Below are 25,128 nucleotides of genomic sequence, written 5' to 3' on the forward strand. Positions count from 1 at the left end.
TTTAAAAAATCTTTAAAAATAAAAGAATGCATATTAACAACCAAAATTTAATAATATTCATTTATATAACAAAAATAATTACAAAGTTGAAGTAAATTTAATATCACTTTTTAATTTCAAAATTTGTGATTAATCTGATACTTCATATAGTTCTCAAAGAAGGTGTAATACTGACAAAAGCATAATATAACAAAACAATCAGTTCAGTGTGATTCTTGCTATACAATTTACCCACTTCCAAATATCTACACGAAATTAGGTTCTTGAAATTCATGGAATTTCTGAATTTGTATATTTCATTGACTCTTGTATTTATTTAGAGTTCAAATTATTATTCCCAATGGGCAGTGCTTTACTTAGTAATCAAAATATATTCTTTAAATATAATTTAAATTTATATAACTTACTTTCTTGAAAGAGGTAACTTGATTTTTTTGATTTCCTGCCAATATCTTTTGTTTTTAATCCATATATAATAGGAGAAACATTTTTTCTCTGTCCACTAGCTTTTTTAAGATCAACAGAAGAATAAATATCCTGTGAAAATAAAATAAAAGCACTGATAGCATCTTATATGTTTTAGAGTTCCCAAAGAGTTTTCATATGCAATATATAATATTATAATTGACTTTAATTAAAAATAAATCTGGAAAATAGGCAGAGATAAGAAAAAAATTTAAAAATCTCCCTTTCTGTAATATTTTGATAAACTGTCCTTCTATTAAGAGTTAATAATATACCTTAGATAAAGCTACAAAAGAGATGGAGGATAAAGGAGACCTGTCAGGAGAATGCCATAAGGAGACAACAAAGAAACACACTATAGTGTTTGCTCAGAAAGTCTAAAGGAAGATTCAGAGAAAGAAAATTTATTTCACAGAATAATGATGGCAGCAACATAAGCTGGAAAAGGAGGAACAGTAACACAAGAAGAATGTGGTGGGGGTGGTCAGCATAATTACAAATCTGAAAAATACAAGTGGATCAAATATGACTGGGAGGAATAACAAGTTGAAAAGGAGCTTCATCAAAAAATGGGGGCATTGTCAATGTAAACTGTATGTCTGTATTGTAATGTTTTATTAACACTCTTCTCTCTTTTTCTCTTCAGAGTCCAGCCAGGACTATTCCAGAGGTTTTATCAGGTCATGAGGGAATCATCTCTATTTTATTGCATGCATTGCTTCTATCCTCAAAGTTCTCTCATCATTCCAGAGAGATTCTAGAGCTCCAAACACCTTGTCTACATTTCAGTCTGGAAGATGGAAGAAGAGAAAATTTAAAAAATGCACAATCATATTTCTTATCTCTTCTCAGAGATTCTACTAATATCTTCTACTAAGATCTCATTGACCACTCACAGTTACAAAGGAGAGGGTAAGGAATATGGCCTTTAAACTAGGAAAAAAAAGGAGGGGGTACTGGAATAAAATTGAAGGCCTCTTACTAAGAAGAAGAGAAGGGGGAACAAAGGACAGATAACAATGGGCAAATAATTATCTCTGTCACAGGTAGAAAAACCAAGACCATAAAAGGATGTATATGTTTGTACATTACAACTTTTGCAGGATAATGTGCTTTCCTTGATAATAAACACTGATCTAAATTCTAAAAGCTTAGCAAATATTCACCTAAAGCTAGATCTTTCTGAGATGTTTGCTTTTGCATATTTGTATATATAACATTTACATAGTTTATCACCTGCCATTATTTTAAGCTCTTTACAGATATTAGCTCATTTAATACATAAAAAAAAACAGGAGGTGAGCTTTTTCACCCTGCAAGCTCTCATAGAGACCCTTATGTCTATGAGAATTAAAGAGAATTAAAGTCATAGAAGAGGATTTCAAAATAGAGAAATCATTCTCATATTTTCATCAGTATTTTTACTTGTCCACTGATTCAAACCTCGTTTATTCTTTTATTCTACCTTTTAATAAAAACCACTTGGATATGTTTTCTCTCTACACCACACAATATAGATATATTTAATGAAATCTATATAATTATTATTAGAAATCTATATTATTAATACATGGTATTCTCTAATTTATCATATTGAAAACAAGTCTCTGCAATGACTCAAATTCCTAGGATGTTTTATTATTCATTGCAGGTACTAAGTATTATCTGTTCATGAATTTATTCTTCAATGAAATAGCTTTCACTCATCAACTCTAAGATAATTTCTTTTAAGTCTTTACATGACAATATCACTAGTTTTTGCTAGAATACAAATAAGCAGGGTACTTTAGACCTCAAAAATGGTCTTTGTACTTTATATATTTAAAATTTTTTCTTAAGGTTACCAAGAATGATTATAACTCATAATATCAAAATGTGATGTGATTTTTAGGTAATGTTGAGTCTGTTTTCATTTAAATTTATTTTTATATTAAATATGACAAAAATAGCATAGAACACTATGTTGCAACTAAATCTGTAAAAAAAATTGTCAAATGATTTTCCACCTCAAATTTTCTATAAATCCTTATCAAGTTACAGTATGATTCTTGTATCTTCCTACTTCTGAGAATTTTACTCTATTTTGATAACTTCCCTATCTTTTCTTGCTGACAATACAATTCATCACATGTGAAAGAATCACTTCAAACTCCATTTGAATCATAGAAATAGTCTTTTAGATGCCACATTTTTATCCTACCCATAAGAAAATAATGCATGTTCTCAACAATTCGGTTTTCACAAGTATTTATTCCTTTATGTTGCCTCAGAATGATAAAGAAAAAAACACTACGTCAAATCTGAGATGCATTATCTCTATCATAGTTAATTTATAGAATCATGAAATTTAAAAGGCTAGAAATTAAATAAGTAGCTAGCAAATTTCTTTTCAAAATATCATTTCTTTAGTTTCCCCCATTTATCTTTTATCATGTATCCAAACGTCATTGTTTGTCATAATTTAAAATAGTTTTCCTTGTTTACTTTTAGAAAAGAAAAATTTATTACCAAGATTTCATACTTTAGAGTGGAATAAATCTGTAGTAAGATAATCAGTCTAGATCTCTAAACAAACCTATTTATATAAGCTAAAGTCTCTAAATTAAAGCTCACACAAGCTACCAACATAATGAAAATGTACTTTTCTGTTCTATATATTTCAAAAAGAAAAAGAAACAATGTGACCATTTAATGATTGATCTATGAGACCATGGAGAAGGAAAAGTTATCAGAAGACTAAGAATGATCTACTAAACATTTTGTTTTCAATAGCAAAAGCATATTCTATTCTCTGTAGCACTCTAATCCTCACACTGGTCTTCAATAATTTTAGGAACTATTTTAAGAATATTTGATAACATTTGACATTATAAGTTGACAACAAATTAATTGCATTAGATATAATTTAATTTTTAACAGGCTCAAGGTAATTCAGTTCAAATATTTGTGTATGGTAAACCTAAAGTCAGTAGTATATTTGATATATCTTTCTTTACTTATAAAATAACAATATGATTAGGTAAAGCACTTGAGTGATCACATGGAAAAAAGTGAGAATTAATAAAATTATACCACTCTGAAAGAACATCTATAATTTCATTATAAACAGATCTGTCCTCAATCATATCTTGATCAATATGTGTATGTATGATTTGACTCAAAATATAAAAGAAATGTTTATTACATTTTCAGAGGAAATGGTAAAAGAATAAAATCTTTGAATACCAGACAGCAGTCTAAAACATGGCATATCCACAGACTGGAGCAGTGGGTCAAATTAAATAGATGAAGTTAAATAGGAAGAGATATTACATTTGGGCAAAAATACTTAATTACTTGAATACATCATATGATTTAAAGGATGAATGATAAGAGACCCAAGATATTTAAGAGTAAACTAATTAGAACCCCTTTGTACAATTTGACCCTAACTTATATTTACTTTAGAAAGGGAAAAAATGGCACTCTTATCCTATCACTTCTGATCAGAACAATAGTTGGTATATTGTGTCAGGACAGAGAAACATGTTTAAAAGTTATAGAAAACCAGGAACATGAAAAGATAGAAGTTTACCCACTAAATTACTGTGAAATTAAGCAGTGTATAAGTCACGTTTAAGCAGAGAAAACGTAACAGAGATTTGGGCTCCACTTTCTTATGACGTACATCTTCCTCTTCTTGGAAAATACAATTCTCCTGTTCAAATCAGAAGAACTTTGTTCTGTAACCCTTTTATGAAACTGTATATGTAAGTCATGAGCATTCTTGGCAAATTCAACCTCCAAAATAGGTCTCAAATCTGTTCAACTTTTTGCATTTCTACTGTTATTTCTTTAAAGTTATAATTATCTCTTCCCAGTCAAGATCAATCACAAATATCTTCTTTTAGTATATACAAGATACATTTACATGGTTCAAGTTGTAAAACTGATTATATTTCTTTTTGGTTTTAAATGTGATTTAAGAATGCTAAGTCTTTACTATGAGGTACAAAATCTCAGTAAAATGAGGCCTCTGACTATATAGCTAGCTCATTTATCTCATGCTACTCTTGACTTAGTTCATTATACTTCTGTCACTCTAGACTTCATTCAGTCTCCTGAAGGAATCTCAAACAAAAGAAGCTATTGCTGTGTTCTGCTGCCTATCCTATCCTCTACTATCCCCCCTCCCCTCCCCTCCCCTCTTCTCTCTCTACCCCATCTACTGTAATTCATTTCTCCCCTTTGTTTTCTTTTCCTTTCCCCTCACTTCCTCTTATATGTAATTTTGTATAACAAGTATGAGACTATGTAAAAAAGTGGATGTGTAACCGATGTGATTCTGCAATCTGTATACGGGGTAAAAATGGGAGTTCATACCCACTTGAATCAAATGTATGAAATATGATATGTCAAGAACTATGTAATGTTTTGAACAACTAATAATAATTTTTTTTTAAAAAAGAAGCTATTGCCTGCCTCTAGTCTTTATGGAAACTCTTCCCCCTGCCTGGAACACTCTCCTTCCCATACTTCACATGATTAGCTCCTACTCTTCTGGTCTGAACTTAAAATATTATCTCCTCAGAAAATCCTATAACAACCTTGTGAAAAATAATCTCCCTCCTCTACTTGTTTTTTTCTTTATATTATTTTTTTGCAGGGGAGGGTATCAGGGGTTGAACTCAGGGGCACTAGACCACTGAGCCACATCACCAGTCCTATTTTTTAAATTTTATTTGGAGACAGAGTCTCACTGAGTTTTTTAGTGCCTCACTTTTTGCTGAGGCTAGCTTTGAACTCGCCATCCTCTTGTTTCAGACTCCTGAGCTGTTGGGATTGCAGGCATGTGCCACCGTGCCCAGCACCCTATTTGTTTTGATTATAAGATTTATCACAATTTTATTTGCTTGTTTGCTTGGGTTACATTTCCCCGCCTAGAATCTAGTTCACAAGGATGTACTGTTTACTCATTACTGAAAATGGTCTATGGCATTCATCAAATAGATGAATTCTAGATAGGGAAGAAGGGTGGAAAGGAAAGGGAGGGGGCAGGGGATTAGCAAGGGCGGTGAAATGTGATGAACCTCATTATCCAAAGTGCATGTATGAAGACATGAATTGGGTGTTAACCTACTTTATATACAGAGATATGAAAAATTGTGGTATATATGTGTAATAAAAATTGTAATGCAAAAAAAAACCCAAAGTACATGTATTAAGACATGAATTGGCATGAACATACTTTATATACAAAGATATGAAATATTGTGCTCTATATATGTAATAAGAATTGTAATTCAATTTGCTGTTGTGTATTAAAAAATAAAATCAATTAAATTAAAAAAATAAAATTATTTGTCAAATTCTGAATGAACAGTGCCAAAGAGAAATATAAACAAGAAAAGTGAAAGTTTAGGAACTTTATTTCAATATGATATGAAATGGACCTCCATGTTTTGGAGAAAAACCAATAACCATAAATAATTTTAAAATAAATTTATAGCTTTTATTTTTATATGACTTTATCCCTATGACACTTTCAGCATTCTTTTATTTCTGAATTATTTCACACCTTACATTTACTCCAAAGCTTTTCACTTAGCAATTCTTCACAACTCTCACATTTTTCTCCTAAGCTCTTTATCATGTACATCAACTTAGACTCGCCAGAATTTTCTAGGATCTCTTCTACTTTACCAATTCCTGAATTTGTCACATGCACACAAAAGCATAAACATAAGCATCTGGTAGGAATAATTTTATCTTTTTCAGACACATATCTCTACCCATTCTGTTGATTCTATATCATAATAAGCCAAAGAACCAAAATAGTATTGAAGAGCTCTTTCATGGTTTAGAGTGGAGAAGCTAAGAAAAAAAATCATCTATAAAAGGTTTGGAAGTGGGAGAGACATGCATATATTAATATATCTCATCCAATTGTAATAAGAAAAAAATTTAAGACGTTGCTGAAAATTGGAATAGATTAACTGAGGATTAATGATGTCCCATTAACTGACAAACTACATATGCACCCAGTTGTTAAAAAAAAAATCCAATGGATGCTTGTACTAGATATTTTTCCCCTAAGAAAGATGATGATTTATTATTTAAAATCTGAGAGTGGATGACAGTGGTAATAATTCCCTCTATCTTCTTTCTAGACCAAGAGTATTATTTTATACTGAACTCTTCTATCTCCCAAACTCAAGGTATATTTCAACTCTTCATGCTTTGTTTACCAACTTATCCTAATGAGAAATCTATTATATGAAATGACCCTAACATTAGTATTCCCTAACATTGTAGTTTTTTATTTCATTGTGTGTTACGCAAATCACAATGCTTTCACTTTTTGATCAAAGCAGTTTAACAAAGAACCACTGTTATACTATTCCTGTACTATCTATACTATTCTATGCCTAAACAAACATTATACATTTCTCATTACAAATAGGCTGTATTTCAGAGATCATCTCAGAAACCTCTTTAGAATCACAGTAATTCTAATTAGGATCCCATTCTTTTGGTTGTACATGATGTGGAGTTTCACTGGTGATACACTCATATGTGAACATAGGAAAGTTATGTGCAATTCAACTGTCTTTCCTAATTAGAATAAGTTATATTCCATGTATATATAAAATGTCAAAATACACTCTACTATCATGTATATCTAAAAATAACAAATACAAAGTAAACCATTAAAAAATAAGCTAAAAAAAACCACAGTAACTCACAGTCATTGGGTATCCTATTCTCCTGCTTTTTTTTTTTATTTCTCTTTCCTATTTTCAGACAATACATCCTTTTTTTTAAAGTGCTAATCCAGATCTTAGGTTTTCCAGATAATACTCAAAGGGATAACCCTGGGAGTAAAACATAAATTAAACTGTTTGTTTTATTTGTCTCAGTGGAATTTTTAGCTCTACTGTTTGGCATCAGTCTCTAATGAAATTGGAAAGCAAAGCTTTCAATATAAAGGAGGCTGATGTATAGTAAGTAATAAACTTATGAAAAGAAGATAGAATTTTCCTCCAAGTGGTTAATTTGTAGGGTGGCATTTGGATCCTACTTTCAAGAGTCAATGCTGTTTAACAGGAAAAAAACATAAAGAAAGGGACATGGTTTAAAAATAATGTTTTATGAGAATAATTACTTTTGAAGATATTACTCTTTAAGTAATTTGGAAGGTTTAACTGACTTGAAAAATTTTTACTACCTTGCATGTGACCCTAAACTTAATTTATGTTAACAAAGTAGACTAGAAATTATAACACTCTCAATGTATGAGGAAGAGACTTCACAAAGGAAGACCTAGATATAAAGAGAAATGTGACAGTTTATTTCTATACAAAAAGTAATCAAGAGAAATGAGGTTTCCCAAATATGTTTTCCATAAATGTCCAGTTTAATAACACATGGAGGAAAAAAGAATAAGAAAGCTTATGCCTCCTCAGTTCAAAAAATCTAAGGTCCAGCATTACCAATATTAGAAATACCAATATGTACATCACTGTAGCCACTCTTTTCTATGGTACATACTTAGTGGTAGCAGATGTAGAACCCAGTAAAAGGCACTAATATTTCCATGAGATTTTAGAATATAATTTCAAGTTCAGAATAATTAATGCTAGTTTGTGAATGTAAAATAATTGGTATCACATAGAATAAGTTAAAAAAAAGATACGAGGAAATTTCAGAGTGTTAGAGTTTTATTGAAAACTCAATTTTTTTTTTGGAAAATCTCTCCAGAAAGGCATTGGATTATATTTATCTATATGGAATGCAATTCCATTTACAATCCTACCTTACTTTTTTCTGATACATTCATCACATTGTCTAATAGCCTATATTCTTTGTACAGGATGCAACCTTGTCTGAAATGTCTGGGACTAGAAGTGTTACACATTTTGGAATATTTGTGTAAATGTAAAAAGCTATCTTATTGAATAAGTCTGAACACAAAACTTATTTATTTTTCATAATACCTCATATACATACCCTAAAGTTAATTTTATACAATATTTTAATGCAATTGAATTTTGACTATAATTCATCACAAGAGATCAAGAGTGTAATTATACTTGTGGCATCGTTCAGATGCTCAAAAAGTTTTGAACTTTGGTATATTTTGGAATTGTATTTCAGATCAAGGATACTCAAACCTCTGAAATAACTGAGACTTATTCAAAATACTTATTGCAGAGTATTTATTGCATCTTTCAAAGTATTTATTGCATCCAGCCTTATGTCAATCATGTATATTTTTCACCTATAGGAGAGTTTTTTTTTTTTTTTTTTGAGGACTGAGTCTGTGACTTAATTATCTCAATATCCCTTTAACAGTTTGATTGGATTCTTTAACTTCTGTCGTACTATAAACTCAAAAATAACAAGAGAATGAAAAATCTGATTATTTATTTACAAAAGGTGTATCAAGTGCCAACTATCTACATGGCACAATGCTAAGGCCTAGGTATGAAGCTAGTTGGAAGATTTAAATTCAATTCTTCTCTTAATATAGATGTTAAAAGCATGAAAGGAAAAGAGTATTGAAGTTGAGAAAAACAGTAGAAAGTGGACTAAATAGTAACAAAACTCCTGATAAAAGCAGGCATTTTATTAACCTGATATCTTAGCACACTTGGTTAGAATAATACTTTTCAATTGGTAAGTCTAATAATTTTGAAGTGAAATGAAAAAATATGTTAATACTGCTAAGGAATCTTCAAATAAGACCAGTTCATAGGGTGATGTAAAATTTAATGATAAACAATAAAACAGAATTTTCAGTTGAAGAAAAAAAATGTTTCCTTAAAAACAAAATATCTAGCTTGAGAGACTATATCTTAAGGTATATTTGAAAAATATTTTTATTTATGAAAACAGAAGAAAAGAACAGTAGTTTGGGGCTGCCAACATTTTGATGATGTTTAGGTTGTTTTTCTTTAACCCAAACACTTAAAGCAAATCCAGTACTTTAGAGCTTATAGGCTTTAAACTGGAGTTTGAATCTCAGGAGGGGTTTATATTATCCATAAGGAAAACATCTCAATGAATTAACATGGTATCCATATACATAATTATGTTTCCAAAGTAAAGCATGGTACAAGATCCTTGAATATGCTTTATAACTGCATTATTGATAAACTACCAAATTGACTCATATTTTCTAAAATTGAGGTTTCATAATCCTGCAACTTGGAATAATATACTCATTTTGAAAGTTTGAAATATATGTAAATGCTTCTTCACATTGCTTTTATTACAATATTAAGGCCTAAAAAGACTATTTTAAAAAGATTGCTTCAAATGTAGTGTAATTATGATTCTTCCCACTAAATATCACATATATCCCAGGAACTGCAGGAACTCTTTTGATCTAAAGGTAGATTACATAAAAATGTGAAACAGAGACACACAAATGTGTGTGTATTTGTGTATGTGTGTGTGTGTGTGTTAAATCCCTGAGGCTGAGTAAAGTGTTCAGTGACCCCAGATATACATTTGCAAGTTTCTGTGCAAATCTCAATCTGTCCAATATAATAGTTTATTCACCACAATTTCTTTAACAGCCTCAGGCACACAATTCACATAAGAAATATTTCAGCAAATGCCAATATGTAAGTAAGTTACATGCAGTCCAATATCCCTGTAACTGGATAAAATGACTCAAAACTATAGTCGGTAGCAGAAGTAATATCCTCTAGCAACCATCTTCAACAGACACACCAAATTGAACAGCTATACCCATACCAAACTACTTTCACAAGAGGTTTGGATATCAGGTGAGAGATCCTGGTGCCTGCTTTTAGTATAACAAAAAGAAAAGACATAACAAAGTAATCAGGAGAGAAGGAGTTGCCTTCATCACCTCTAAAAAGCAATGCAAAATATCCATGAAACAGTGCTGGTTCTTTGAAAATCTAAGCAAAAGAGAAAAACTTTTACCTAAACAAGTTAAAAAAAAACTTCTAGAAGTCTTATATAAAATCAGAGATAAAAATGAAGACATTACAAATGACACAACAGAAATAAAATCATTAGAGGTTTTTATGAACAAATACATGCCAACAGATTGGATAACCTAGAAGAATTTCACAAATTTCTAGACACATACTAATAGCCAGGACTAAACTATGAATAAATAGAAAAGCTGAATAAACCAATCAACAACACTTAGTGGATTCAATCAATAGTAGAAAGTATCCCAATCAAAGAAAAGAACAGGACCAGATGAATGTACTGGAGAACTCTACGGATCAGTTAAAGAACTAATATCATGTCTCCTTAGGACATTCCAAAAAGGAGAATAGGAAGGAATTTTTGCAAATAATTACCCTAATAAGGATATAATCCAAAATAGAGAATTATAAGCCAATTTGATGTACATGCAAAATTCCTCAAAAACCAGGAGCAAGCAAAATCCAATAGCATATCAGAAAGATCATATACCTTGATCATGTGAAATTCATCTGAAGAATGCAAGGATGGTTCAAAATATACAAATCAATTAACAAGATTTACTATATCTACAGGGCAGACACATATCATATAATCATCTCAATAGATGCAGAAAGGGCATTTGATAAAATTCAACATTCATCCTTTATAAAAATGCTGAGCAAAGTGGTATAGAAGGATTGTATCTCAACATTGTAAAGCTATTTATAAACAGCCAATGGCTAAAATTATATAAAATGGGCAAAAGCTGAAAGATTTCTAAGATCTAGAACAAGTCAAGGAGGCCAACTTTCAACCCTTCAACATAGGGCTGAAAGTTCTAACCAGGGCAATCAGGCAATCAAGCAGAAAACAGAAATAAAATGTATCTAAATTGGAAAAGAATGGTTTAAACTGTCACTGTTTGTATAAAACCTCATCTAATAAGTTGATAAAGATTACAACAAATAAACTATTAGAATTACTAAATAAATTTGCAGATTACAAAATAAACATCCCCAAATCAGTAGCACTGTTATAGGCCAATATCAAATTCTCTGAAGTTAGATAGAAACAATTTAGAATAACAACAAAAACAAATAAAATGCCTAAGAATAAATTTACCTGAGAAATTTAAAGCTCATTCTAATGAAAATTATAAAATATTTATTAATTAAGGAGAATGAAAGAAAGCTACCTCATGTTCACGCATTGTAAGAATCAATACAGTTAAAATATCCATATTATCCAAAGCAAGCAAAATAGCAGGATATAAAATCAACACCCATTAAATCAGAAGCATTTCTGTATATCAGTAACAAATTCTCTGAAAGAGAAACGAGGAAAACTACCCCATTTACAATATCCCCAGAAAAATAAATAAATAAAACACTTGGGAATCAATATAATGAAAGAGGTAAAAGACCTCTACAATGAAAACTACAGAATGCTAAAGAAAGAAATTAGAGAAGACCTTGGAAAATGGAAAGTTCTCCCTTGTTCTTGGATAGGCAGAATTAATATTTTTTTTTTAAATTTTTTATTGTTGGTTGTTCAAAACATTACAAATTTCTTGACATATCATATTCCACACTTTGATTCAAGTGGGTTATGAACTCCCATCTTCACCCCATACACAGATTGTAGAATCACATCAGTTACACATCCATTGATTTACATATTGCCATACTAGTGTCTGTTGTGCTCCGCTGCCTTTCCCATCCTCCACCATCCCCCCTCCCCACCTCTCCCCTCCCCTCCCCTCCCCTCCTCTCTCTCTACCCCCTCCACTGTATAACCCTGAGGGTCTCCTTCCATTTCCATGCAATTTCCCTTCACTCTCCCTTTCCCTACCACCTCTCATCCCTGTTAAATGTTAATCTTTTTCTCCTGCTCTTCGTCCCTACTCTGATCTTAGTTACTCTCCTTATATCAAAGAAGACATTTGGCATTTGTTTTTTAGGGATTGGCTAGCTTCACTTAGCATAATCTGCTCTAATGCCATCCATTTCCCTGCAAATTCTATGATTTTGTCATTTTTAATGCAGAGTAATACTCCATTGTGTATAAATGCCACATTTTTTTAATCCATTCGTCTATTAAAGGGCATCTAGGTTGGTTCCACAGCCTTGCTATTGTGAATTGTGCTGCTATGAACATCGATGTAGCAGTGTCCCTGTAGCATGCTCTTTTTAGGTCTTTAGGGAATAGACCAAGAAGGGGAATAGCTGGGTCAAATGGTGGCTCCATTCCCAGCTTTCCAAGAAATCTCCATACTGCTTTCCAAATTGGCTGCAACAATCTGCAGTCCCACCAGCAATGTACAAGTGTACCCTTTTCCCCACATCCTCGCCAGCACTTGTTGTTGTTTGACTTCATAATGGCTGCCAATCTTACTGGAGTGAGATGGTATCTTAGGGTGGTTTTGATTTGCATTTCTCTGACAGCTAGAGATGGTGAGCATTTTTTCATGTACTTGTTGATTGACTGTATGTCCTCCTCTGAGAAGTGTCTGTTCAGGTCCTTGGCCCATTTGTTGATTGGGTTGTTTGTTCTCTTATTGTCTAATTTTTTGAGTTCTTTGTATACTCTGGATATTAGGGCTCTATCAGAAGTGTGAGGAGTAAAGATTTGTTCCCAGGGTGTAGGCTCCCTATTTACCTCTCTTATTGTTTCTTTTGCTGAGAAAAAACTTGTTAGTTTGAGTAAGTCCCATTTGTTGATTCTAGTTATTAACTTTTGTGCTATGGGTGTCCTATTGAGGAATTTGGAGCCCGACCCCACCAACTGTAGATCGTAGCCAACTTTTTCTTCTATCAGACGGCGTGTCTCTGATTTGATATCAAGCTCCTTGATCCATTTTGAATTAACTTTTGTGCATGGCGAGAGAAAGGGATTCAGTTTCATTTTGTTGCATATGGATTTCCAGTTTTCCCAGCACCATTTGTTGAAGATGCTATCCTTCCTCCATTGCATGCTTTTAGCCCCTTTATCAAATATAAGATAGTTGTAGTTTTGTGGATTGGTTTCTGTGTCCTCTATTCTGTACCATTGGTCCACCTGCCTGTTTTGGTACCAGTACCATGCTGTTTTTGTTACTATTGCTCTGTAGTATAATTTGAAGTCTGGTATCGCAATACCGCCTGATTCACACTTCCTGCTTAGCATTGTTTTTGCTATTCTGGGTCTTTTATTTTTCCATATGAATTTCATGATTGCTTTCTCTATTTCTACAAGAAATGCCGTTGGGATTTTGATTGGCATTGCATTAAACCTATAGAGAACTTTTGGTAATATTGCCATTTTGATGAGTTAGTTCTGCCTATCCATGAACAAGGTATATTTTTCCATCTTCTAAGATCTTCTTCTATTTCTCTCTTTAGGGTTCTGTAGTTTTCATTGTATAAGTCTTTCACCTCTTTTGTTAGGTTGATTCCCAAGTATTTTATTTTTTTGAAGATATTGTGAATGGAGTGGTTGTCCTCATTTCCAATTCAGAGGATTTGTCGCTGATATACAGGAATGCCTTTGATTTATGCGTGTTGATTTTATATCCTGCCACTTTGCTGAATTCATTTATTAGCTCTAATAATTTCTTTGTAGAGCCTTTTGGTTCTGCTAGGTATAGAATCATATCATCTGCAAATAGTGATAATTTAAGTTCTTCTTTTCCTATTTTTATGCCTTTAATTTCCTTCGTCTGTCTAATTGCTCTGGCCAGTGTTTCAATAACTATGTTGAACAGAAGTGGAGAGAGAGGGCATCCCTGTCTTGTTCCAGATCTTAGAGGGAATGCCTTCAGTTTTTCTCCATTCAGAATGATGCTAGCCTGAGGCTTAGCATAGATTGCTTTTACAATATTGAGGTATGTTCCTGTTATCCCTAGTTTTTCTAGAGTTTTGAACATAAAGGTATGCTGTACTTTGCCGAATGCTTTTTCCGCATCTATCGAGATGATCATATGGTTCTTATTTTTAAGTCTATTGATGTGGTGAATAACATTTATTGATTTCCGTATATTGAACCAGCCTTGCATCCCAGGGATGAATCCTACTTGATCATGGTGCACAATTTTTTTGATGTGCCTTTGTATCCGAGTGGCCAGAATTTTATTGAGGATTTTTGCATCTAGGTTCATTAGAGATATTGGTCTGTAGTTTTCTTTCTTTGAAGTGTCTTTGTCTGGTTTAGGAATCAGGGTGATGTTGGCCTCGTAGAATGAATTTGGAAGTTCTCCCTCTTTTTCTATTTCCTTAAGTAGCTTGAAAAGTATTGGTATTAGTTCTTCTTTAAAGGTTTTGTAAAATTCTGCTGTATACCCATCCGGTCCTGGGCTTTTCTTAGTTGGTAGTCTTTTGATGGTTTCTTCTATTTCCTCAATTGATATTGCTCTGTTTAGGTTGTCTATATCCTCCTGACTCAATCTGGGCAGATCATATGACTTAAGAAATTTATCTATGCCTTCACTATCTTCTAATTTATTGGAGTATAAGGATTCAAAATAGTTTTTGATTATCTTCTGTATTTCTGAAGTGTCTGTTGTGATATTGCCTTTTTCATCCCGTATGCTAGTAATTTGAGTTCTCTCTCTTCTTCTCTTCGCTAGCATGGCTAAGGGTCTGTCGATTTTGTTTATTTTTTCAAAGAACCAACTTTTAGTTTTGTCAATTTTTTCAATTGTTTCTTTTGTTTCGATTTCATTAATTTCAGCTCTGATTTTAATTATTTCTTGCCTTCTACTCCTTTTGCTGTTGTTTTGCTCTTCTTTTTCTAGGATTTTGAGATGAAGTATGAGATCATTTATTTGTTGGTTTTTTCTTTTTTTAAGGAATGAACTCCAAGCAATGAATTTTCCTCTTAGAACTGCTTTCAATGTGTCCCATAGATTCCGATATGTTGTGTCTGTGTTTTCATTTATCTCTAAGAATTTTTTAATTTCCTCCTTGATGTCTTCTATAACCCATTGATCATTCAGTAACCTATTGTTCATTCTCCAAGTGATGTATGCTTTTTCCTTCCTTCTTTTATCGTTGATTTTCAGTTTCATTCCATTATGATCAGATAAGATGCATGGTATATCTCTACTCCTTTATATTGTCTAAGAGTTGCCCTGTGACATAATATGTGATCTATTTTTGAGAAGAATCCATGTGCTGCTGAGAAAAAAGTGTAACTGCTTGATGTTGGGTAGTATATTCTATATATGTCAATTAAGTCTAAGTTATTAATTGTGTTATTGAATTCTATAGTTTCCTTATTCAACTTTTGTTTGGAAGATCTGTCCAGTGGTGAGAGAGGTGTGTTGAAGTCTCCCATGATTATTGTATGGTGGTCTATTAGACTCTTGAACTTGAGAAGAGTTTGTTTGACGAACATAGCTGCACCATTGTTTGGGGCATAAATATTTATGATTGTTATGTCTTGTTGGTGTATGGTTCCCTTAAGCAGTATGTAGTGTCCCTCTTTATCCCTTTTGATTAACTTTGGCTTGAAATCTATTTTATTTGATATGAGAATGGACACTCCTGCTTGTTTCCGAAGTCCATATGAGTGATATGATTTTTCCCAACCTTTCACCTTTAGCCTATGTATGTCTTTTCCTATCAAATGCGTCTCCTGTAGGCAGCATATTGTTGGGTCTTGTTTTGTGATCCATTCTACTAGCCTGTGTCTCTTAATTGGTGAGTTTAAGCCATTAACATTTAGGGTTATTATTGAGATATGGGTTGTTCTTCCAGCCATATTTGTTTATTTATGTTACTAAACATGGTTTGTTTTCCTCTTTGATTATTTCCCCCCCTTTACTGTCCTACCTCCCACTGTTGGTTTTCATTGTTATTTTCCATTTCCTCTTCCTGTAATGTTTTGCCGAGGATGTTTGGAAGAGATGGTTTTCTAGCTGCAAATTCTTTAAACTTTTGTTTATCGTGGAAGGTTTTAATTTCATCTTCCATCCTGAAGCTTAATTTCGCTGGATACACAATTCTTGGTTGGAACCCATTTTCTTTCAGTGTTTGAAATATGTTATTCCAGGATCTTCTAGCTTTCAGAGTCTGCGTTGAAAGATCAACTGTTATCCTGATTGGCTTACCCCTAAATGTAATTTGCTTCCTTTCTCTTGTAGCTTTTAAAATTCTCTCCTTATTCTGTATGTTGGGCATCTTCATTATAATGTGTCTAGGTGTGGATCTCTTATGATTTTGCACATTCGGCGTCCTGTAGGCTTCTAGGATTTGGGATTCTGTCTCATTCTTCAAGTCTGGGAAGTTTTCTCGTATTATTTCATTGAATAGACTGCTCATTCCTTTGGTTTGGAGCTCTGTACCTTCCTGTATCCCAATGACTCTTAAGTTTGGTCTCTTAATGTTATCCCATATTTCTTGGATGTTCTGCTCATGGTTTCTTAACAGTCTTGCTGAGCTGTCTATGTTCTTTTCAAGTTGAAATACTTTGTCTTCAATGTCTGATGTTCTATCTTCTAAGTGTTCTACTCTGCTGGTAGTATTCTCCATTGAGTTTTTAAGTTGGTTTATTGCTTCCTGCATTTCTAGGATTTCTGTTTGTTTGTTTTTTATAACCTCTATCTCCCTGTATAGTTGATCCTTTGCTTCCTGGATTTGTTTGCGTAATTCATTGTCGAAGTGATCTTTCATTGTCTGATTTTGCTGTCTAATGTCTTCCTTGATACTCCAGATCATCTGAAGCATGTATATCCTGAATTCTTTATCTGACATTCCATCTGCTGCAGCTGTTACCTCTTCTAACGTTGCGTTGACCTGCATTGCTTGTGGTCCTTTCTTTCCTTGTCTTTTCATACTGCTTGCGTATCTTTCCTGCAGGCGCGGGCGGCGGCTCTGCTCTCTCCTTATTCCAATTGGGGTGTCGTGACTACCATGCCGGCAGGTCACTGGGCCTGTTCTGGGAGCTGGCGGCGGCTCTGTTCTGCCCCTACTCTAATTGGGGTGACGAGTGTACCACGCCGGCAGGCCACCGGGCCTGTTCCGCCGGTCGGTTGCAGGTTTGCCTACCCTGCAGGCGTGGGCGGCGGCTCTACTCTGCCCCTACTCCAAATGGGGTGACGTGTCTGTCGTACCGGCAGGCCATTGGGCCTGTCCCGCTGGTCGGTCGCAGATCTGCCCACCTTTCGGGCACGGGTGGTGGCTCTGCTCTGCCCCTACTCCAATTGGGGTGTCGTGGCTACCCTGCCTGCAGGTCGCTGGGCCTGTTCCTGGCACGGGCGGCGACTCTGCTCTGCCCCTACTCCAATTAGGGTGGTGTGTGTACCACGCCGGCAGGCTCCTGGGCCTGATCCGCTGGTCTGTCGCAGGTCTGCCTACTTTGCAGGCGCGGGCGGAGGATCTGCCCTGCCCCTCCTACCACATCTGCGGACAGCTGGCCTGGGCCTGATCTGCAGGTTGGTCACAGGTCTGCTCACCCTGCGGGCACGGGTGGTGGTTCCGCTCCGCCCCCACTCCAATTGGGTTCACGTGACCACCACACTGGCAGGGCCTGATCCGGGCGTGGGCGAAGGATCTGCTCTGCCCCTACTCCAGTTGGGGTGACGTGTGTACCACGCTGGCAGGCCACTGGGCCTGACCCGCCAGTCTGTCACAGGTCTGTTTACTTTGCAAGCGAGGGTGGCGGCTCTGCCCTGCCCCTCCTACCACGCCCGTGTACCACTGGGTCGCGGGTCTGCCCACCTTGCGGGCGCGGGTGGCGGCTCCGCTCCGCCCCCTCTCCAATTGGGGTCACGCGGTCACAACGCTGGCGAGCCGCTGGGCCTGCTCCGGGCGCTGGCGGTGGCCCGGCTCCTCCCCTCTGGCTCGACGACAAATCGAGGAGACTCGGGTGTCTGTGCCTCACCCCCCCTACCAGGAGACCAACTGTTTCTGTCGCTGCTGGTATTGATGAAGTTCTCTCCTCCGCCGCTTTCTGATGACATCAGATCTCTGCCATGTTGGTATCCTATGCGAATGGCAGCATTTCGTTCCCCTTGCCGGGCAACCAAAGCAACGGGTGAGTCCTGACCGGCCCTCAGCAGGACCCGGACTGAGAAGCAGTTTCCCAGAATTAATATTGTCAAAATGATCATACTACCAAAATCACTATACAGAATTAATACAATTCCAATCAAACTTCCAATGACATTCCTCATAGAAATAGAAAAAGCAGTCATGAAATTCATCTGAAAAAAATAAGAGATCCAGAATAACTAAAGCAATCCTTAGCAAGAAGAGTGAAGCACATGGCATCACTATACCAGACATTAAACTATATACTACCTTGCTTCTGACACTTCTCAGAAGATGTATTACGATTGCAATAGTAACAAAAATGGCATGGAATTGGCACCAAAATAGACTTGTAAATCAATGGCATAGAATAGAGGACACAGAGAAAAACTCACACAAATACAGTTATCTCACATTAGACAAGGGCGCCAAAAACATACATTGGAGAAAAGATAGCCTCTTCAACAAATGGTGCTGTGAAAACTGGAAATCCATACACAACAAAATGAAATTAAGCCTATATCTCTCATCATGCATAAAACTCAACTCAAAGTGGATCAAGGACCTAGAAATTACACTAAAGACCCTGCTCCTACTAGAACAAAAAGTAGGCCCAAATATTCATCACATTGGATTAGGCCCTGACTTCCTTAATAAGACTCCTATAGCACTAGAATTAAAATAAAGAATCATTAAATGGGATGGATTCAAACTAAAAAGCTTCTTTGCAGCAAATGAAACAATCATTGAAGTGAATAGAGACCCTACAGAATGGGAGCAAATTTTTACCACACACACATCAGATAGAGCACTAATCTCTAGGATATATAAAGAACTCAAAAACCTTAACACCAAAAAACAAATAACTCAATCAATAAATGGGCCAAAGAACTGAACAGACACTTCTCAGAAGACGATATACAATCAAATCAACAACCACATCAATGTTTATAGCAGCACAATTCACAAAGCTAAATTGTGGAACCAACCTAGATGCCCTTCAGTAGATTAATGGATAAAGAAAATGTGGGATATATACGCAACAGAATATTACTCAGCATTAAAAGAGAATAAAATCAGGCTTTTGCAGGTAAATGGATGGAGCTGGAGAATATAATGCTAAGTGAAGTTAGCCAATCCTCAAAAAAAAAAAAAGCTGAATGTTTTCTCTGATATAAGCATGCTGATCCATAATGAGTATGGGGGTGGGGTGGGGGGAACATGTGAGGAATAGAAGAACTTTAGATAGGGCAAAGGGGAAGAAAAGGAAGGGAGGGGGTTCAGGGATAGGAAAGATGGTGGAATGAGACAGATATCACTATCCTGGGTACATGTATGAAAACACAAATGGTGTGACTCTACTTTGTATACAACCAGAGACATGAAAAATTGTCCTCTATGTGTGTAATATGAATTGGATTGCATTCTGTTGTCATATACAACAAATTAGAATAAATAAAATAAAAAGAATCTGTTTTTAAAATGGGTAATAAACCTGAGTGAATATTTCTCAAAAGACAACAAATAAATGGGCACCGGTATATGAAAGAATGCTGAGCATCACTAATCACCAAGTAAATGCAAATCAAAACCACAATGAGATATCACCTCACCCCAGTAAAATAAGTTATTTTCAAAAAGACTAAAGATAACAAGTGCTGGTGGGGATATAAAGAAAAGGAAAGCTTCCCACCCCACTGGTAAAAGTATAAATGAGTATAGCTATCATGAAAAACTGTATGGAGATTTCTCAAAAATTAAAATTAGAACTACCATATGAGGCAGCAATCAGACTCTTGGGTACATATTCACTGGAAATGATGTCCATGTGTCAGAGATATCTACATACATTCATTGCAGTACTATTCACAATTCCCAAGATATAGAACCAGTATAAGTGTCCATCAAATGATAAATGGATAAAGAAAAGTGGTATATATAAAGAATGAAATACTATTCAGCCATTAATATTATTCATCCATTTTTATAACATTAGTGGAAAGTAGAGATCATTATGTTAAATGAAATAAGAGAAAGACAAATACTGTATGATCTCACTCAGATGTTGAATCTAAAATAGTTCGTCTCAGAAGTTAAGAGTAAAATGGGGATTACCAAAGAGCAGGGACAGTGGGGCAGGTCAAAGGATAGGGGAAAGATCGATAAATGGGTCCTAAGTTATAGTTAGATCAGAACAAGAACTTTTCACTATAAAGGCATGATAAATTGTGTGAGAAGACAGGAATAATTAATGTTTTAAACATTACCCAGTGTATATATGTACTGAAGCATCATATGTTTCCCAACAACATGTGCAATTTTTATATTTTTATATACCACTATAAAATAAAATTAATTATTAAAACCAAGCTGTAATTGAAAAAAATTTGCAAAGACACAAAGAAGGTCTACTTAGGGTTTCATAAACTATTGAAATATTGATTATCAGAATCATGTATATTTTATTAATCAATATTTAAATATAAAGGAATCCCAACTGTTTACTATGAGTCTCTACAGGCTTTCTAGGTGAATATTGTCATCAAAACCCCTGGTTTAGATGGAATATTTTGCAAATTACTTTAAATACATAGAAGTATCAATGTGATTTAATAGTTAATATTTTCTTCCTAAATCATGCTGGCTGAGTATATTTTATGAATTTTTAAAAATATTTATTTTTTAGTTGTAGTTGGACACAATACCTTTATTTTATTTATTTATTTTTATGTGGTACCGAGGATGGAATGGAGGGCCTTGCATGTGCTAAGAGAGTTCTCTACCGTTGAGCCACAATCCCAGCCCCTTTTATGAAAATTTAGTGATGTTGATGTATAGAGTTATCATGAAACAGGAATAATCCTATTCAAAGCATAGTTCAAAATTGAAATACGGTGAAATAGTAAAAAAGTTTAGTTTGAATAAATCAAGATCAATTCTAAGTAAATGGCAAAGAATGGCTCTTTTATTGATTTTGTAATCTTGTTTATTAGAATACGATGGACAGCTTAAAAGTTGTGCATTAGCAGTCATTGCAACACAATATTTGTATGATCATATATTTCATTCAATTTAAAAATTGTGATCAGGTGTTTGAGGAAGAAAATGATTTCATGAACATCTGTATGTTAAGTTTTAGTTTCTTAAAATATGCTGAAATGGATGTATAACTATGTGTATTTCTCTTTTCAATTTCACACTTATCTTATGTGTACTGCTGATATCCCTAGTATCGAGTCAGAGACAGATTTTCATTCTGTTGTCCAGGCAATGATGTGCACAATTCCTTTTGACATTGATGAAAGGTGAATACACACATCCAGCCCACTTCAGTGAAAATTGACCCATAATTTTGTTTTATCCTGAAGAAAAATACAGTAATAAAGTTTAAAGATAGAAAAAAAATGTTTAACTCTTCAGGTGAACCATTAGTTAACAACAGTTCACAAACATTACACTTTGTCTTAGGACAGTGAGCTCAAGCTTTGTTTTTAGGTATTCATTAATTCAAAATATTATGGCTCTCTAAATGATAGCAAAATATCTAAAATTGAAATTTAACATTTCAATGAGATCAAAAGCTAAAAGTCAAAAGGAAAGCATGTTTTTACATCATTCTATCTCTATTGTCCCTTAAGATTTTTCATGTGAAATAAATGTATATATTTCCTGTAAATATTTAGTAGTTGAAAATAAATACTTATTTCCCACAAGATGACTATGCAACTAAAGGTGTGGATCTTGCATAGTCTACTGATTATATATATAAATTAATCAGTATTTTCAAGAATATACCAGAATCCTAAATATTGTAGGAAAATGACAGAATGCTGATTCAGATCGATTGCTCCAATCCCAAGTTTCTTATCTCTACTAGTAAAAGAAACATTATATGATGAGTTAAGATTATCCACCAAAACATTTTTGTTTTCTCTAGTAATCTTTAAGGATCTATTACTACTCATTAATTTAACTATACCATTTAATTTCAGTCTGTTAATATCATCAGGCTATAGAATTTCTAGAATGATAACCTTTACTGTAAAGACTCCAGAATGCAATAAATGCTTTATCATTTTTGTCTTTGAAGGGTATCTAAGTTCTAGTATAACAGAATCAGCAAGAAAATCGGTTTTGTTTCCATAATTTATAACTTTATATCATTGTTTTGACTTTCATCTTATGTTAAACTATCTTCTTTCAATGATGGCCTTTATTCTTCCTACTGACATAAAGACATCAGTGATGAGTTGCTGTTAAATACTATTTCCATCATAGCACAGCGAATTAATATTCTCATAAAACTCTGAGTTATAAGTTATAACCCAAAATAATTTACATAGAATTTGGATTATGCTTCTTTTAAATAAAAAGAGAGTATTTCAAATAAATATTTGTTGATTGCCTCCTATGTGCCTATCACTGTGGTAGGTAAAGGGTAATTAAAAACAAATAAAATACAATCTGCTATAAAGTGCTTTGTATTCTTAAAGATATTGACATAAAATAGTCATCTTTGAAGAAAGTAGGGTATAAATGAACTTTAAAAGTCACATGCAAAGATAGATATGAATCGCAATATCACAGGTAAGTCAGAGAAACTAATTTCCCCTAGTAGTAAAAGAGAACTTTATTAAAAAAAAAATCAAACCTTTGTTCCAGTTTACATCAGGAAATGCATCCTTTTATATAATTTTGTGAGCTAAACTGAAAAGGGATGCATTCTAGAAATATTCAGATTCCTAAAGAAATGGAAGGAAGAATAGGTGCCAGACCTTGGAGCCAAGAACAAGTGAAGGCAGGTTAGTGCCAACTGTGAGATGACAACTTATTCATAATCATAACTGTAGAATAAAGGCAATGTGGCAGAATGGAGGTGAAGTGGAAGAGAACACAAAATGATGCTTTTCTACATTAGGCCATATGACGATGAAGAAACTTGCTCTCAATAAATGGCCATCTGATTCACAGGAGTTAAGGTCAATTATGGTTGATTCTAATAAATTTAAATTCTTATACTGGAATCTCTCATGATATGAAGGTATGGATCTCTTTTGAGGGAAAAGCTTCTGAAATAAATATGTTCTTTTTCTGTTTTATCCTTTTTTTCCTTTGGAGTTACTAAATCTTCAACATAGCAAAGCCTCCTCTTCTAATTATAGAACCTGCCACAAGAGACAACTAAATTTCCAAATACTTAGAATTCCCTATTAATTTCCCTTTGCTCATAACCTAAATAATCATGCTGATATTTAGATTTCTGACTTAATTTGAGTCTCATATTTTTCTGCCTTTGCAATATTTCCTGTTCTCTTGTGCTTTGACATTTCCCAACTTGCCATCAATCCATCCAGTCTTTTAGGTCCAGTTTTCTTCTAAGACAGTATGTATACTTAGTGTCTATTTCTATATGTTGTATCTCATTGTAGATATTTTTTAAAAAACGTGAAGTTGACAACATTGTCTCAGTAAGTTAGAATTATAATGGAATGTCAAAAACAAGATATCAAAAATACTTAACATAATTGAGATTAGAGAAAAATAATTAAAATTTTTATGTAATCCAGAATTCAAGTAATTAAAACTACAACATTCTTTAGTGTTTCTCATGAAAATTCAACAATGAATGAAAAGTAGATATTCATTTTTCTATTATTTTACCATTTGATAAAACTGAAATTATCTAAAATAAAGAAAACAACACGTCAGTATTAATTATAGTACTCCCATAACTTTCATTTGAACTTATTAATAGTATTTTTGTAAGTTCCATCTCTCTTTTTGAATACAAATATAATTTTTGTGACATCTATGGAGTCATAATAAATCAGGTTTCAAGCTAGATTACATATAAGTAAGTATCTACAAACTCATTAAAAAATAAAACTAAGTTAAAATTCTTTTATGGTATATCTGGAAGAGAAGAATACAATTAGTAGGATCATGTTTTTCAAAAATCAGTTTAGTTACTTCTTCAGATCTCAAGAAATAATGTAAAATATATACACAATGGTAGTAGTAAGAATAAGAGACAATTGTGAAGTAATATTAACATTTGACCTTATTATCAACACAAAATAAATCAAATTTTAGTCTCCAATACACTCTTAAAAGAAGAGAAAATCTATAAGGTAAAAAATTTGTAATATTAACCACTGAGCCACATTCCCAGCCCTTTTTATATTTTGTAACAGAAAGAAAATCATTGAATAAGAGAAATAAAATTTGGACAGTAGAGGCATCCACATCTAGGATTGGTAAAATGCAATTGTGCACTAAAATCTCATAAAATGCTCTGTAAAACATGTTTTTAAAATCTGTTGAAAATCAGGGAACAATATCAAGGCAGGATTTTTCAGGTTAAAATTTATTAGAAGGCAAAGTCCCAGAGAAGTAAGTAATCAGATACTTTTGTTCTAAAAAAATTTGCAGATCAGAAAGAAACATTTTAAAAACTGGATTATAGCACTGGTGACTCAAAATCTCAGGAGTCAAAAATCAAAGCCCACAATCACCCAGAGAGCACCCTTCACTCATTCAACTGGAAATTCCAAGAGTGAAACAATACATGTAACACAGAGTAAAAACAACCATAACATCAAGTGTAAAATGAAAAGTCTATAATAAACTTCAAGCTTTGAAAATTGTTTGTGGTTCAATATTGGCGGGTGATCCCTAATTCCTAGCAGTAGGAAATTAAAATATTATTTGGAGGAAAGTA

At 33.8% G+C, this 25,128-nt stretch overlaps 1 protein-coding gene across 1 annotated transcript in view; it reads right to left on the reverse strand.

The window, feature by feature from the left end:
* Nucleotides 1–25,128, reverse strand: part of Lrriq3 (leucine rich repeats and IQ motif containing 3) — a 176,479-nt gene that overhangs the window by 59,227 nt on the left and 92,124 nt on the right. Inside the window, exon 6 of the mRNA XM_027950994.2 lies at nucleotides 408–537. Coding sequence (XP_027806795.2) covers nucleotides 408–537 — 130 coding nt within the window. The remainder of the gene's footprint in view (nucleotides 1–407; nucleotides 538–25,128) is intronic.

This window comes from Marmota flaviventris, chromosome 10 (assembly GCF_047511675.1).
Source record: "Marmota flaviventris isolate mMarFla1 chromosome 10, mMarFla1.hap1, whole genome shotgun sequence".
Taxonomy (NCBI): domain Eukaryota; kingdom Metazoa; phylum Chordata; class Mammalia; order Rodentia; family Sciuridae; genus Marmota; species Marmota flaviventris.